General features: G+C 38.8%; 1 protein-coding gene across 1 annotated transcript in view; it reads right to left on the reverse strand.

The window, feature by feature from the left end:
• LOC122814944 (bile acid-CoA:amino acid N-acyltransferase-like) overlaps positions 1–16,972 on the reverse strand; it is a 553,345-nt gene that overhangs the window by 98,569 nt on the left and 437,804 nt on the right. Inside the window, exon 8 of the mRNA XM_044087204.1 lies at positions 9,487–9,606. Within this exon, the coding sequence (XP_043943139.1) occupies positions 9,487–9,606 (120 nt within the window). The remainder of the gene's footprint in view (positions 1–9,486; positions 9,607–16,972) is intronic.

The raw sequence follows: 16,972 nt of genomic DNA on the forward strand, positions 1-16,972 counted from the left end.
AGCTACCTGTCCTGCCACCACAGTGCAGGCCACAAACCTTCCTAATGTAAAACAACTGGTCTGAAGCCCAAGTGCTTAATCCAAAAGACTTAGAATGATAGCTACACTTTAATCAAGTTACTACCAAGCAGTAATAAATACAATTGAATACTTTAAAGAATGCCTGAATTAGTGCTCAAGTTATACAAACAAAGCTAGATTCAGCAGGCCTGGATCTAGTCTATGCTACAGCAAACAAAGTGTACCAATTTCAGTAAGAAGCAGTTCAAATATGCAGGCACTATAAGCCTTTAACCAGAAATTCCCAGCTCAGAGGGCAGAGTCCAGCCTCTCCTCCCACAAGAGTGCAGACCACGAACCTTCTTAATGTAAAATAACTGGCCTGAAGCCCAAGTGCTTAAACCAGAACTAATACACTTTTAGAATAACAGACACTGAGCTCTCAATCAGCAGTTCCCAACTTAGAAGGATGTAAGCCACCTGTCCTGCCACCACAGTGCAGGCCACAAACCTTCCTAATGTAAAACAACTGGTCTGAAGCCCAAGTGCTTAATCCAAAAGACTTAGAATGATAGCTACACTTTAATCAAGTTACTACCAAGCAGTAATAAATACAATTGAATACTTTGAAGAATGCCTGGATTAGTGCTCAAGTTATACAAACAAAGCTAGATTCAGCAGGCCTGGATCTAGTCTATGCTACAGCAAACAAGGTGTACCAATTTCAGTAAGAAGCAGTTCAAATATGCAGGCACTATAGGCCTTTAACCAGAAATTCCCAGCTCAGAAGGGCAGAGTCCAGCCTCTCCACCCATAAGAGTGCAGAACACGAACCCTTTTAATGTAAAATAACTGGCCTGAAGCCCAAGTGCTTAAACCAGAATTAATACACTTTTAGAATAACTGACACTGAGCCCTCAATCAGCAGTTCCCAACTTAGAAGGATGTAAGCTGCCTGTCCTGCCACTACAGTGCAAACCACAAACCTTCTTAATGTAAAACAACTGGTCTGAAGCCCAAGTGCTTAAACTAAAAGGCTTAGAATGAGTTGCACCAAGAAGTAATAAATACAACTGAGTACTTTTAAGATTACGCAAAAGCAAAATAAATTAGGAAGAAACACAAATACAGTAAAAGCAGATAATTTTTTTTTTTTTTTTTTTTTTTCAGAAAAGTAGCAACAACAGTAGTAAAAACAATTCACATGCAGTGCAAGCTGGCACACTTAAGTATGTAGCAATATTAGTCCACACACAGTTTGAAACAAATGTAATTAAATTAAAAAGGACTAAGAGCAAGTGCAGAAAGGGTTTATTAGATAGAATGTGGTAAAGAGATGGGACTGGGGGAGTGTCCTAGATCAAATCTACAGTGGGGCGGGCACTGCAAAAGCCACCAAATTTAAACTACAACCAAGAACAGGGAGGGGGGGGGAGACAGTTTCAACAGAGCTAGATCTGACGAATCAGTCCAAATTATATTATTTATTAATATATGTATGTTTTTATGACAAGGTCATCTTTGTTTTTTGATATGAGAAATCATTTGTATGTTTTAATGTTCAGTAATGCATTTTAGTTAGCTGTATGCATTTATAGATATATAGACATTTTTATACATGATGTATATGCCTGCTACTTCATTTATATATTTAGATTTGTGTATTTAATATATAACCCACAAAGAGTTAACATAATGCTTGCGTCATAATTGCTTAGATGTTATAAAGGGAGTGTCTATTACAAAGTGTGTTTTTTGGTCTGATGAAGCTATTGTGAAAGCGCTCACCTGTGCACACTATGATTACATTTGTTTTAATGTTAGTGACATCGTTTTGCATTGACTTTTTATAACCGATGCATGGTTGCCTCCACCAAAGGATTTTTGCTTGTATTATTTATTTTTTACTGTTGGGGGGAGGCATTTGCTCCTTTGAGTGCTCTACTTTATTCCATTGTCCGTAATATGTTTATAACGAGCATTCATATGAATTTGTTAATGTCCGATATTTGATTACTGATCTTTTCCTTCAGTCTTCTGTTGGTCATTCCAATACAAAATTCAATATACATATGGCCATATAAATCACATTTCAAGAATCACAGTTACCATATGCTTGTACAAAAAAGTCAGAATTAAGTACAGGATGCTTGAAAGATTTATTCATATCTATATATTGAAAGTAGATCTGTTTATTGCATTTGTAAGTCCCTTTTCTAGATCTTGTAAAGCATTTGCCAACTTGAAGTTATTCTTTATAACAAATTTTGTTTTTTTTAAGTTGGCACTTATTTTGTGACCAAATGGTAGGTGCATCTGAGATAACTTTCTTTAGTTTAGGTATTTCTTTGAGCATTGGCCAATATTTTGTTATTATTCCTTTAACAGCTTTGGTGTTTCAATTATATGTTACCAGACATCTAAGTTTATGTTGCTTCTGTATGTTATTGTGAGTATAGTCATTACTGAAAAAAAATTGTTTTTCCACATCATTTTGAGTTGTGATAATTTCTTGTTGTATGTTGGTAACTTGTGCTTTATGACATCCTCTGGTAATAAAATCATCAGCAGTAGAATGTAGCTGACCACACATTGCAGAGTAAGAAGTGTAATTTTGCAATTCTTAACATATGAATTTTAATGATGTTTTGGTAGATAGCATATGTGTCATGGCAGTCATGTTATAGTTGGTATTTAATACCACAATGCCTCAACCTTTATCTTCTCCTTTTATTACTATTGATTGTTTTGTAATGATTTAATCACTTCATATTGTTCAGGTGTCAAATTATTAAAAGAGCTATGGATTTTTTTAATACAACTCGTATATTTCCTTTGCTATAAGCATCTTAAAAGTCTGTATAATTATATTGTTCAGTGGAATGAATGTTCTGCTTCTTGTATGTTGTGTACTTTCATCTCCATTTTTTGTTCCAAACATAACTTTTAAGTGTTCATGTAAAATATTTAATTTCCATAAGTGTCTGAGTGATATCCATTTGAGAATGCAGAATAAAAGTAAAATCTTTACTAAGAACCGATTGTTCATGTTCTGAAAGTTTATAATCTGATAAATTAAAAACTTGTTGAGAGTTATTCACATACATTTTTGACTGCATGTTACAGGTTGATGATTGTTCTTTTGCTTTTGAGTGTTGTTTCTGAAACTCATGTTTCTCTGTGGCTTTATAATCATAGTGAATAGTTGTTTGTTGAATGATGGAAAATCCACAGGATCTAGTGCTTGCATAGAATTGCCATTGATAGTTGGTGCAACTTGTTCATGATTTTGTGCTATTAGTTGATTAATGAATACTGTTGGTTGACTGGATAATGCTCAGAAAGAGGGGCATGTTCATGTTGTACTTACGCTATTGGTCGATCAGGAGGCGTGCCTGTGTTAGACTCAACCACACCTCTATTAGCTCTCTTCCATACAAAAACTTGCCCCTTCTTAAAGTCATTGATATCACAAACTAACTTGTATGTTTTCATCCCTATTAAGCTCTTTTCAAAGATTGTGATCCTGTCCATAGTCTGATAGAACAAGTTGAAGTGAATGTTAAGCTCCATGTCCTGTATTATTTCTTTGTATAGGCCCTCTACTTCTTCCTATAAGACTATTTCAGTTTGTTCAAATAAACCATTCATTAATTCCATATGATGGAAACTGCAGCTTAGGTTTATCAGATGCCATCATCTAAGCAGGTCTGGGTATTTATCTCTATATATTGGAGCTTTCAAAATTCTCAGACCCGTAGATGCTATCTTCTCTTGTAAACGCATGTTAAAACTAAGTTACTGTCATTGTAGTCTCTTAAATAATTTAACTTTATTTTCAAAATTATCAAGCTCCATTTTATAGTCTGAAAATAAATTCATGCCATGGTTATGATTATCCGTAGTGGGAGGTATTATATCCAAAACATTAAGAAGTGGATTCGTATGCATGTCCATAAGTTCATGAACAGATAGCAACATTTTAGTTACTAGGTTACTCTTAGATGGTAACGTAGTTACTGCAGCCACATTAGTCAGCAGTCCACACAAAAATACAAGAGAAGGAAAAAGTAGCTGTTTGACTGATAAATCTGGTAATCCAAATAAATGTATAAAAAATAGCAAAAAAAATGGAACCACAGTTGTAGTAAAATATCAAGTTTAAATAAGTTTAATTATATTAGACATGGAGGTAGCAGAAAGTGCATAACAGAACTGGAAGAGATGAAGTGGATTTGAAGGTTTAATGCACAAACTACAGCTGGTTTGAATGAGACTTTTTCTTTAAAACTGCTGCTATGAGAGTTGCAGCAACAGGTGCATTAGACCACATGATTTTATTACTATTTAAATAGCAACATTTTTAAATGTAAAACTATTTGCCTGAAGAAGCCCTAGAGGTGAAAGTTTGTTTTTACTAGTGGATTTTATTTATTGTCAACATTTTAAATTCTAATATAATTAAACTTGATATTTTACTACAGCTATAGTTCCGTTTTTATTTTTTTGTGCTATTTTTATTCATAAACTACTTTCTGATTCATGATATACCGCATACAAGGAAGATCAGGTTATTTTCATTTTTTTTACTTACCTAATTTTCCTTGTATGCAGTACATTGTGAGTCAGAAAATAGTATATGGATGAGTTCCATATATAAAACAGTTACCAAACACTAGGACACACATACAAGGAAACTCAGGTTATTTATGATTTTTTTAATGCAACTGATTTTCCTTCTATAAAGAATTATCGAGAGTCAGAAAGTAATATACAGACATGTTCTATATACAAAGCACAGTCACCAAGCACACTCCATACATAAAACCATAAAACCCCTTAACAGCACACATTGAAAACATGAAAAGAAGCATTATCCACTCTAATGGAGCATACAACATAGTAAAAGTAGTTACAGTCCCACAAGTTACTTACAGTGTCCATAACAAACACATTTTAGCACCAAATGCACAATGATAAAATATTTAGAATTACTTGCAATCTAAATAATAAAACAATAAACTAACCAAACTTGCATTAAATTAAAAGAACACTGAAATAAACAATAAACTTGAAGTAAAAGTCTATAACTATTTTCTCTCAGAAAAAGTGGAATAATATAAACTAAAACAAAACAAAAACCTAAATAACAACAACAAGAACACAATACAACACACAGCTAACACCATTGCATAATTGCAATAACCCATGGCTGAGCTTGGGTAATGCTGGATTTACTCACGGTTGGCTTTGGTAACTTGGGCTTTTCCCTCATGGCCAATCCTCACCAACCATAGTTAAATCCAGCATTACCCAGTCCCAGCCATGGTTTATTGCTATATACTATATTGTACTATTGTGTAAAAACAATAAATTATGCATTTCAGCTTTAACTTCCATTTATCTACACAATATATGATTTTGCATACAATCTAACTGTGAATTTTCAATGAAACTATATGTTGTTATTGTAAATTATCTAAACGTGTTTGTATAATGGAACTTTTCTCTCTGGGCCTCTTCTGAAAAGGGACACAGCCAAGTTTTACTTTCATGGTAAATACCAATAAATAAATAAATACATTTGAAGTAAGTAAATAATAAATATTAGTAATGTTAAACTAATTTACTGCTACTAGTGCATGATTTTATCCAAGACAGTACACTATTTAAATGCCAACACCTTCTCTGCAGATCTCTGGCAGACACCCAAGCACTGTACCAATCAGGGAGCAGTAACTGCAGATTGGTAGAAGTAGCTGTACTGAGCATGTAGTGTAGTTCTGTAGTTTTACCAATCAACTGCTGCTTTACTCTCACATTTTACATGTAGGAGCATGAGTGTCTCTCAGTGCAGTCTGACAACTGGCTGTCACTGAAAAAACTACCTCACTGCAACAGCAGCAGTTAAATTCTTACTCAGGGACTAGTGTCCCATCTGATAAATACCCCCGTGTGAATAGCTAGCTGTAGTTCTTTAACTTAAAATAACAAGAGAAAAAAGATATCTGACTTTGGAAACTCTTTGAACTTCCAGTCAGTGTCCACACCTTCTCAAACACTACACTTGCTGCATAGAATTTTCTGGGTTCAGCTTTTAAGACCATTTATTTATTTACTAACTCATTACATGCAATGTAAACGGGTCTGCAGAAGTTTTATCAGCTATGACCCAGCTGCTGAAGCACAAAGTATTGCACATCACTGACAGCTTGTAATATTACATCATAGTGGTGAAAAAATATATATAGAACCTGCCTCATTATACATCATAGAGGAAAAGTAAAAAAAAAAAAAACTTGTGTAACTATATATCAACTTGATTACTTTTAAATCAATATACATCCATGCATCAGAGCTTGAATAATGACATATAATTATATATCAACTTTCATTCAGAACATTGTTTTTGTCATTGTATTGTTATTGTATAAATACTGAATAACTACTGCATTTCTATGGTTGCAAGGCCTTTTTTGTATTGCATGGTAGAAAAGTGTCTTCAGAACACTGTAAATTTGGTTATTAAATAAATCAATCAATCGTGAAATTAATTAATTAATGAACCAGTCAAGCATTAATAACAGTGCTAACTACTGAAAGAGTTAATAAACTGATGTCATGAGTGGTCCTCTAGGAACAAACCAAACACACGCTCGAGGGACTAAGTGCACGGTCCAAACCAATGCGAAAGGGTAAATCCAAAAACGGACCAGCACAATGGTATAGCAGCAAAATTTAATTTGTTGTAGAAGTAAAAGCCATTTAAAAATGGCTAACAAGCAAGCAAACCAGCTTCGGCTGTACAAAGCCTTCTTCAGTGCTAAAAAGCAAATGTTGAATAGTTAAGCAGCTCCCAACATCCTGGTGTTATATAGAGAGACATTTAAAGGCACATTGCAGAAATAAGTAATAACTGGATAATGTACACATATCATGAATAGTTACTGATGAATAAAATAATAATAATACAAATCAAAATCACCAAAATAAACTCATGTACATATGAAATTTTAAAAGTAAATAAATCCCAAACAATATACATAAGGAAGTAGGTTGACATATTATTCTGCTTCATTAAGGCCGGGTTTGAACAAAGCCCCTAACCTGGTTATCCACATATTTTCCATGTTATTAAGTTTAGTATGCCAACCTGCTTTGAAGTTCCTATGCATTTGGATTTTGTCTATAATAACACATTTAAAAACAGCAGTGGGATGATTAATGGTGTGTTTATAGCAGGCATTGGACAATCGGTGGTTTCTGATAGCACTAAAGTGTTCACTAATCCTCAATTTGATTGGCCTGGACGTCTGACCCACATAAAAAGAGGAACAGGTACATGTGGTCAAATAAATGACCCAATCAGAACTGCAATTCCCAAAGATGTTAATATTGTATACCTGTGATCTGTTTTTACTTGAAAATTCCTTGGTTTCCAAAAGAAGCACCCATTGCCGTACCTTTAATCTGCCAATATGGATGTCCATCAAAGTAAAAAATGTTTTTACACAACACATATTCAGTAAGTTTAACAAGAAAATTGTTGAAACTAGTGGAATATAATTCAGATTTGTCCAACCAATAAGAGATAGCAGCTATGCCAGCATCATGGGGGATGCTCGTGTATAAAGATGAAACATCTAGGGTACATAACCACCAATCCGCTTCTAATTGTGAATCTTGAATGATGTTAAGAAATTCCATGGTGTCTTGTATCCTTGATCTAACATTAGACAGTAATGGTTTTAAATAATACGTGAGGAAAGCGGATAGTGGTTCAGTTAAAGAGCCTCTCCCAGAGACAATAGGTCTACCTGGAGGATTAGTGGAGTGTTTATGGATTTTAGGAAGAAGGTATAAATATTGCTGCATAGGTTCCACCACTTTAAGTTGTTTGCCAACCTGTTTACTAATAATACCTTCTTCTGTGGCTAAATCCAACAAAGAGTCTACCTGTGCTTTGAAATTAGGTGTGGGATCCACAACCATCTGGATATAATAGCGAGCATCAGACAGCTGTCTGTAAGCCTCAGCCTTATATTTGCTGTGATCCATAACAACAATACCTCCCCCTTGTCTGCTGGAGTGATGACAATATCATGATTAAGTTGAAGTTCAGTTAGAGCAGATCTCTTTGCTTGAGTAAGGTTATTTGTGGTAGGTTGGTATATTGTGGAAAAATGTAAATCTTTGATGACACATTCATTAAAGATAGAAACATGTTTATCCATAGGTGGTGTGAATTCTGATTTGCCAAATTTGAAACCAGTAGATCTTTGAGTAGTGTCATGATCTGAAAAAAATATCTTAAGATTTACCAATCTACAAAAATCATTAACATCTTTTAACAAACTGTATTTAGAAACAGGTGAAGTGGGGTCAAAATTAAGACCTTTATTTAGTACTTGGTAATGTACAGGTGATAATTCAAAGGATGAAATATTGTGTTCATTGTTCACTGTTTCACAATCTGTTGTAATAGAACCTGTAAACTGGATATTCCTGTTTCTGTTTCTATGCTTTCTGCCTCCCCTGTGTGTCTTACGTCTAAAGGGACAGGCTGTTTTCTCTTGGCAGCTGGGGACACCTAGCGTGAAGGGACATCATAGTCTGTAACAGAGGAAGTTTCATCCTCTGACATGCCACTAAGGGTAGATTCTGTCCTTCTTAATATTGATCTGGGCCTCTTTCTACCATGATTAGTTTTATTAACTCTGTCTGTGAACCTGACATTCTTGGATGTAACAAAAGGTTTACCTTTGTCGTAATCCGACAAGTCTCTATTGAATTTATGTGTTTTTCTCTTAATCAATTGTTGTTCCAAATTAGCCAAATCTTTGGCTAAATCAGAAATATATTCTTTGAAAAATGCTTCAGTTTCAAATAATTGGGCTTCAAGGCACGCTTTTTGGATTTCTGCTATTTGAGATACAATGGTTCTTTCATAATAACTAGTTAGGGTATCCACAAAAAGCATTGAGGCCTGATGTTGGGCTGAAGCCCAATCCTGTGATAGCTGGGCATCAGTGCTTGATACTAGAGGTTGAAGATGGATCCTGAGCCCCCTAGGTGTAATATCTTTTAGTTTGTAGGCCTTGAATAATTTCAAGTGCCAAATGTTAGACCTTAGGGACTTCATGTTTCTGGTCAGTTTTTGAAAAACTAACCCACATTTCTGTTTGGAGTCCACCTCACTGTTATTTAAACTAGTAACCCCCTAGTGTTAAAGCCAAAAGCTTCCAGGTTATCTTTATTAGCCGATAGTCCTTGCAAAATTCCACTTAGGTCCATGATAAGACAGTATGTCACAACACAATTCTTGACCCAAAAAAACAATTATACTAACTTGAATATAAACAATTAAGTCTATATATGAGTGATCCTCTACCATTAAATCAGAGCAAGAGTGCGTCCATTAGACCTCTTGCTATTTTGTGTTGAGCCAATTAACCATTCCTACAAAATCATAAATGACTCACTTACCTTAATGCTTAGCATTTCTGTAGCCATTCGGAGAGAAATGAAAACTCCAGAACAGTATCCAATGATGCCTATTCTGTCTTTAACCACCTGTGGCTGATTTTTCAGGAAATTATAAGCTTCCTGGAACAAAATAAAATGAAAATGTGCAAGCTGTTATGGAGTGTCCAAAATGACAAAAACAGGGAAAAAAAACAGCTGCTGATTAAGTCGTGAATTCAGCAGTACATAGTTAATGTGTACACTGGAACAGGAAGCACAATACCAGATGTGTGTGACGCCTACCTTTGTGATTAACAGGCTACTGGTATGGTCACACAGTGGACAGAATTACCAACAACTATAAGCCTTAGTATTTTAATGTATAATAAATACTGGATTTTAACAAGTAACCCATATATCTTATTCATATGGCTAACAAATCCACAGGATGTTTTTATGTTGACTCCCAAACATGTTCAATGGCAGCTCAAGTAGGGAAACCACTTCATTAAAAATACAATGTAGAAAATAAGCTTTCATACAAATGTGTTTTGTAATTTGTATTTTTAAATGAGTGGTTCTCTATGTTTCTTGAGCCAATTAACTTCTTTTGCTTTATGCTGACTCTTCTCTGTGTGTGGTCATTGGTGTTGTTGGTCTTCACTGGTTCATTTAGGGCTTACATATTAATACAGTCTATGGGAGGAGGAGTCTTAAATAAAATAATGCACAGAAATTTGCAAAAGAATGAGTATAGACCATGTCAATTCACAGTTGTGTTTTTTATGCTAGTGCCAGCAAAGTTCATCTTTATTTTCTACTATGCAATGATAAGCAAAGGCTTTAACCAATATAGTAACTTGTATCAATCTGTACTGACTGTATGCAAAATAATTCCAAGTCAGTACAAAAGCATCTATAAAAGAAGTCATTGGCACTAACATGAAATTGGATAGTCTATATACTTTCACATCTTTACCCACTGTACATAACACTAAAAGTACAACTAATTATTCTTCTGAGAATCTTGAGTAAACTAAGCATGATGCCTCAATGTGACATTATCTGTTTATCTTTCCTAAGTAACACATTTTATATCATAGCCATACGTACTTGATGCATCATTATCATAGTGAGCTTATATCCAAAATAGTGCTCCTAATTAGTGGCTACATAGATTCAAGCAAGTGCAGAGCAAAACATTTATAGCTATAATGTCTAGCTTTTTATATAACCTCTGCATTTATCATCAGTGATTCATAAAATCATTATAAATAGCCATAGTGAAGGGACTACTTACAGTGCTACAAGGCATAAAAAACATACCATGGGTATCAGGATTGCCTACACCAGATTGAGGGCAGACTCAACAATCTGGAGGGGCAAGGTGGCCCTGACGCCCAGTCCCCAGCACAGCTTTGAGGCTTTGAAGGAGCAGTGTTGGCTGCCCATGGGTGGGGAGCTCAGTCTCACTGCTGTTGCCTGGGACCACATGGCTCTCTGATTCCACAACACCTTCCCCTTCCAAGGTGTTTACCAACCTCATGTGTCACACACTGCCCCTGTATGCTGTCTTGCTTGTCTTATCTGTATGCAAATGCAACCTCTCCTACCCAACAAACCTCCCCACACGTACCTATAGCCCTTTCCCAACATTCCACTCTCACCTTAAAAAAAGGGGGCACCTATCGCAAAATAAAATATATATGTATATATATATATATATATATATATATATATATATATATATATATATGTATATTGCCCCATACATAGCTCTGCATTCTGTGGACACATATAATTATTACATGAATTAATGCGCACAGTTATGTTTCCCTCACCCCTTTCTCTGGGGTCTGAGGCTCCAAATTCCAAATTCTCCACAACCTGCACAGCTGTTGCTATACAAGAAATGGAGAGCTATGGTCCTTTTCTACACCCATCCTGCACATCCCAACCTGCCTTTCAGTATGTTTTTCCCCCTGCTTTCCCCATTTCACCACTTTCCTATCACCCCTCTTTTTTTAAAATTAGTTCGGGTTTAAGCAGAGCTAAGTGGATTGCTGCTCTGGGGCGCACCACACAAACCTACACAAACCCACTTAAATCTGCTTAAAATTGTTTTACTCACCTTGTATGTTTGTGACTCTTTTAGGAATATCAGCAAAATAATCACCCCTGCCAAGTCTTGGACACAGGACCATGTCAATGACAGCATAGTGCATTAGCCCACGAGGCCACTCACCTCTAAGACGAAGCAGGTGTTTCCATAAACATATCCTGATTGGATTGCCAGTGACACACTGCTTGTATCTGTAATGGGAAAATTGGCAGTGTACTTGGGACTGTGATGCACACCCAAATAAATCATGATGGATGCACTTGAGGCATGGGATAGCAGTTATAGCCGTTAACTGCACAGAATGTTGCAGAATGTCCACAGTTGTGCTACCTACTTTTGGCACAGTTATCACAAAACCTTGTCTGTGTGCTGAAGTACTGGCAAGTCAGTACAAATTGAAGGTTAGAAAATCATGAAAGACAGTTCAGTGTCACACGTCACACCCATCCAGACTCACATGCTAATGCAAATCTTGGGTAACACACTATGCATGCACATATATCTTGCAAATACACCTGCAGCAGCATTGACTCAGTAGCTCAGTCTGTTAAATTTCTAACTTGTTGTACATTTTACCACCCACAGTCCTGGGTTTAGATCCAGTGTGTTGTACTTCAATTACATGTTTGGGAATACAACAAATAATGACTGAGTCCTGAAATATTAAGCAGAACAGGTTGTTGCTACTGCATTCACTTCTAACCATTTTAGCACATCAAAGGCCTGTAGATAGAGACACACTGCACAAATATGTATGGGCTACCTGTGTGTCACCTACCACTCTCTGACTGGCACTGTTGCATAACATATGAACCTTAGGCACATGCCTCACCTGTACTGTCATGGGTACCCTCACCCTGGCACTGATGTAATGACAGAGCTGACATTGCTCCCTCACTGACACATACAGCTTGCTTTGCTCCAATGTGTTCACACTCCCCAGTATGAGCCCAGTGGTAACCTGCGACATATGCAGCAGTATGGTCAGCTACCTGCTACACACCTACCATACCTCACAACCCCCCTAGAGCAAGGGATCTGCACAACACCCATACATAAATGGTTGGGGGCAAAGGTCAAGTGACAGGGACATGTGTCACAGTCTGCCCCTACAAACATAAACAGCTGATAGACCAGCAGCTACAGCAGCAGCATGCATATTCTGATGGGTATGAAGTATGACACTTACAAGTGTATTCCAAATTACTGACCTCAACCCACATTGCGTAACACTGAACTGCCACATAATCTGAAAGTTTTTTCACAATGGCCAAACACAGCATGCAAAACTGTGGACATGCGTATAAATCCCAGCAGTGGACAATATGTTTACCTACCTTCTGTGATGATGTAGTCTCCACACCTCAGCAATGTCCATCTCAAAGACTAGAAAAGGGGCCAATGCCTACATGAAGGCCTTAAATATAGCACTGTTGTGCCATACCATTGGCTGATGAATGTGCAACTGTTCTGGATGCAGTTGCTAAGTCTGAGCCACAGATTGGTGCACAGGCAATCACCTGTTCTTGAGCATTACCTACAAAAGGCAAGCAGCTGCCTATGGTAAATAGGTTTGTACCTTGCATTAAAAAGTCAGACTGCAAGTTCAGAAGACATTTTCTGTAGGATTTTTGAACAAAAGGATTCCAGCACTCTATCAGGTATGTAATACAAGTTTGCATTTAATGGGATGCAGATGGGAGGATGCAGTTATGGTGAATAGGGAATGCAACAGTAGGCCTGTAGTACATCTCTCGGAATGACATGTTGTTGATAGTCTGCTGTCCAGCAGCTACAGGCATGCCTTTCAACTCTGCCTGCTGTATCCTAGAAGTGAGCTCTGGCCCTCTCACTCCCTCCTCCAATGGACAGCTCTTGTATGAATGCTACTGGATTGTGTGTTTCACAACAGTGACAATAAGTAATAGTGGGCACAGCTGGCATATCACATGATGTACTGTCATTCAGCTCCTCTCAGTCCATGAATGTCAAACAAGACTAGTTCAAACATTGTACAGGTGTCCCTGACTGTCCCTGACTGGCTAGGTCACTGTTTTGATGACATTCATATCTCATCACTTGAGAGCTATGGCTAGCATACCTGGGAACCCCATACAACAGGACTGCTGGTCATAGCCATTAATAGTGGGGGGACACAGGCCCAACCTCAGCGACAGAGTGTACATATTGATCATACAAAGTAAGGGTATGAATACAGTGACAATACTACTGTGGAATGACTGCTGTCTGAGGGTTCTGAAATGTGACAGCCAGATTCTCCCCATTCTAAGAACAGCCATCGATAATTAAACTCTTTGCCAGACATCCACATGTGTCTTGCAAAGGGACCGCATATATCATCCACACATACACATTCCACAAATGTCTTTGTACTGGAAATGTAGGACACCTACAGGGAAGATACCCTACAGCACGTTTGCATTGTTGTGTGTCATTCTGGCACTCAGGTTTTGCTGGACTGTCCCTATATACTTGTCATAACTCATACCTATTTGTGAACAGTGGCTGTCTGACATGGTACTGGGACATTGCCCATAGGCAACACACCACAGTAGATGGCATTGATGAGAGTGGGGACATACAGCACACTATGTCTTGGCAAACAGGAACATAACTGGTATTCCTACTATGTTGCTGATAGCAACATACATATTGTGTTGATAGAGGGTGGAATATGACAAGGAGATAGCAGTGGATAGTGCAGGCCAATTTGGCTCTGCAGGGTCTGTAAATAGTGGAGAGCAATGTATGGGGTCCTGTGATGTTTTCCCCTATTCTTCTCTTTCAGAGAATATGTATAGATGGAGGCATCCACCATGTTTGGCAACTGAAAATTATGTGATCCTGGATGGCCTGTGACTACACCACAATATCTTGCTGTCCAGGAGTCACCAGAACTGTGATCAGTGTGTCGCACTGGGGGCTGACTTTGTAACAGCAGTCAACCGGGTAGGGCTACAAGACAGGAACTATGAGCAGGTCCAACTCCGGGCAACAGACATGGTCAATGCTGCTCAACAAAGGGACACCACTGTGGCCAGGGACCATGCTCTCATTGGTAGAGGGCCTGCAGTAGTAGCACCAGTCTCAGCCACAGAGGAATTCCTGGTGAACCTGGGATCAGCCAACAGCTTCCAAGGATCCATCACCACATTCATCATGAAGGTGAGTGCCACAGAATCCACAGCAGGGGAGCATCCAGGTAAGCCTCCTGTGTTCATCATGGTAATACTGTATCAGTCATTGTGGCAACCTATGCATACCAGTACACAGATGTCAGGTCAATCTGCACTGGGGGGGTTCTTTGTAATGCACACTTGTGCACACACACTCAGAATTTTGACAATGTAGGCAGTATCAGATTAGCTACTGCTCATGTGGATATATGCACATATTACCCTATAACATGCCCCACTTGGTATTGCTGACAATACCTCTCCCTCACATTTCCATAGGTATGTCAGGTGTGTCCAGAGTCCAACATCTTGTACCTGGTGAGTCTAATACTGTTTTTGTATGGATCATATATACTCTAAAAATCTTAAGACCGCCAGTTTGCTGTACACGCAACTGATATGCTTAGCCAGAGTACACTACTTGTATGTTCATTTTCTGAGGGGTTAACTGAAGTGCATTGTATCAGTACTCACAGTGGTGTATGTGCAGGAGCTATAACATATATGCACTCATCTTTGTGAAGGTCTATGCAGTCTGCTATACATGGGGCAATAGTATGCTCAAAATGGGTGCACTGTGTTTTAGGTGTAGGCCTATCACATACAGTGATATATCACTTATCACACAGGTGTATAGTAGTGTCAACATTAACCGGATGTAGCTGTAGTGCATGTGATTTGCATGGTCTGTCTTGTATGTGTCTGTTGTGGTTTGCTTGTGTGTTGTGCATGGGATCAGAAATAAGTTGTTATATGTGCAATGCAGTTGTGGTGCCTCACTTTTATGTGTGTGTGCGGATCACCATACAAAATAGTGCAGGTAGTAATGTACTTATTTTGTCTTCCTCCTCACAGGTGACCATGGGGGATGGATTCTGTCCCCCTTACAACCTGATGTCAGTGTCTCATTGGACACTGATGATGATGGTGGCCATAGAGAGGCACAGGTGGGGTTGTTAGGGGCTGAATCTGTCCCAGAGGTTGACATCCCACTTCTTCCCCCATTGTCGCCGCACACAGTCAGTATTCCCACACATGCCCAGACCCCATGTGGCCACAGATATCAGACAGTCAGAGGGTGGTGCCATCGAACAGGAGAGTGTAGTGGCAATGGCATCAGTGAGTGTAGACACTAGCCAGAGAGCTGGTGAGGTCCCACACAGGCAGATTAACAGTGGTGCTTGAAGGAGGACTGTTGCCCATCCACCACCTGTCAAAGGTGCCACATCACTGGTCATTCGCATGTTTTAGTCCACCATGGAGGCACAGGCACATTCCGAATGCAGCACCAGATGGATGCTCTGGATCATGGATGCATCAGTGTCTGCCATTTGTGACTCCATCCACCACATTGGTGACTCCATGCATCATTTCAGTGATGTAGTGGACAGACAGTGGGGTGAGACATTGTCAGTCCTTGACCGCTCATTGTCTGTGCTAGAACATGTGGTGGGAGTAGTGCATTGGAAATGTGGATGTAGGTCAGTAACAACATCCGATAAGAGTACACATGGCCATCCACATGCATGCTTCCATAGTGGCAGGACCTCCAGCAGTACAGACGGGATGGTGCTATCCACACCATGATGTGGCAGGCTATGGGCACATGGTCCTGGCTGGTCCTGTAAAGGACATGGGCCCAGCAGACAGCAGTCACCATCAGCGACTAGTGCCAAATCTGATCCTGGGCATGGTGGTGCCAGTGCAACTCCTGGCAGAACCAGTTCCCGTGTCCATGGTCAGAGACAGTGATCTTCCCATTCTGCCATGTACGGTCCACAGCTGTCCAACATACCCACATGTAGGGCTAGCACATGACTTGACTGTGTACTTGCATGCACTCATACATTACTGTCACATACAGGTCAGCAACAGACACACATGGTACCTCCCAGGGGCCCAACTGACCAGCACCTCTTCCTGACTGCCACACATGATGTCAAATGTTTTGCACAGCCTAGGCCTCTGGCACCCCCACACCACTCCATGTGCATGTGCTGATACCCGTGCCACATCCTTACCATCCATACCATTGATGCAGGGACATGCAAATATGTGTCTGATGCACAGGGTGACTGTAGTACATTACTTGACATATTGCAGTGCAGTTGTGTTTGTGCCATGACAGGTGATGCATGCTGGAGTGTGTGTGTGTGTTGGGTATACATCAAAGTGTCTGTACCTTTGT

This window comes from Protopterus annectens, chromosome 11.part0, assembly GCF_019279795.1.
Source record: "Protopterus annectens isolate FY-2018-M chromosome 11.part0, PAN1.0, whole genome shotgun sequence".
NCBI classification, from domain to species: domain Eukaryota; kingdom Metazoa; phylum Chordata; order Ceratodontiformes; family Protopteridae; genus Protopterus; species Protopterus annectens.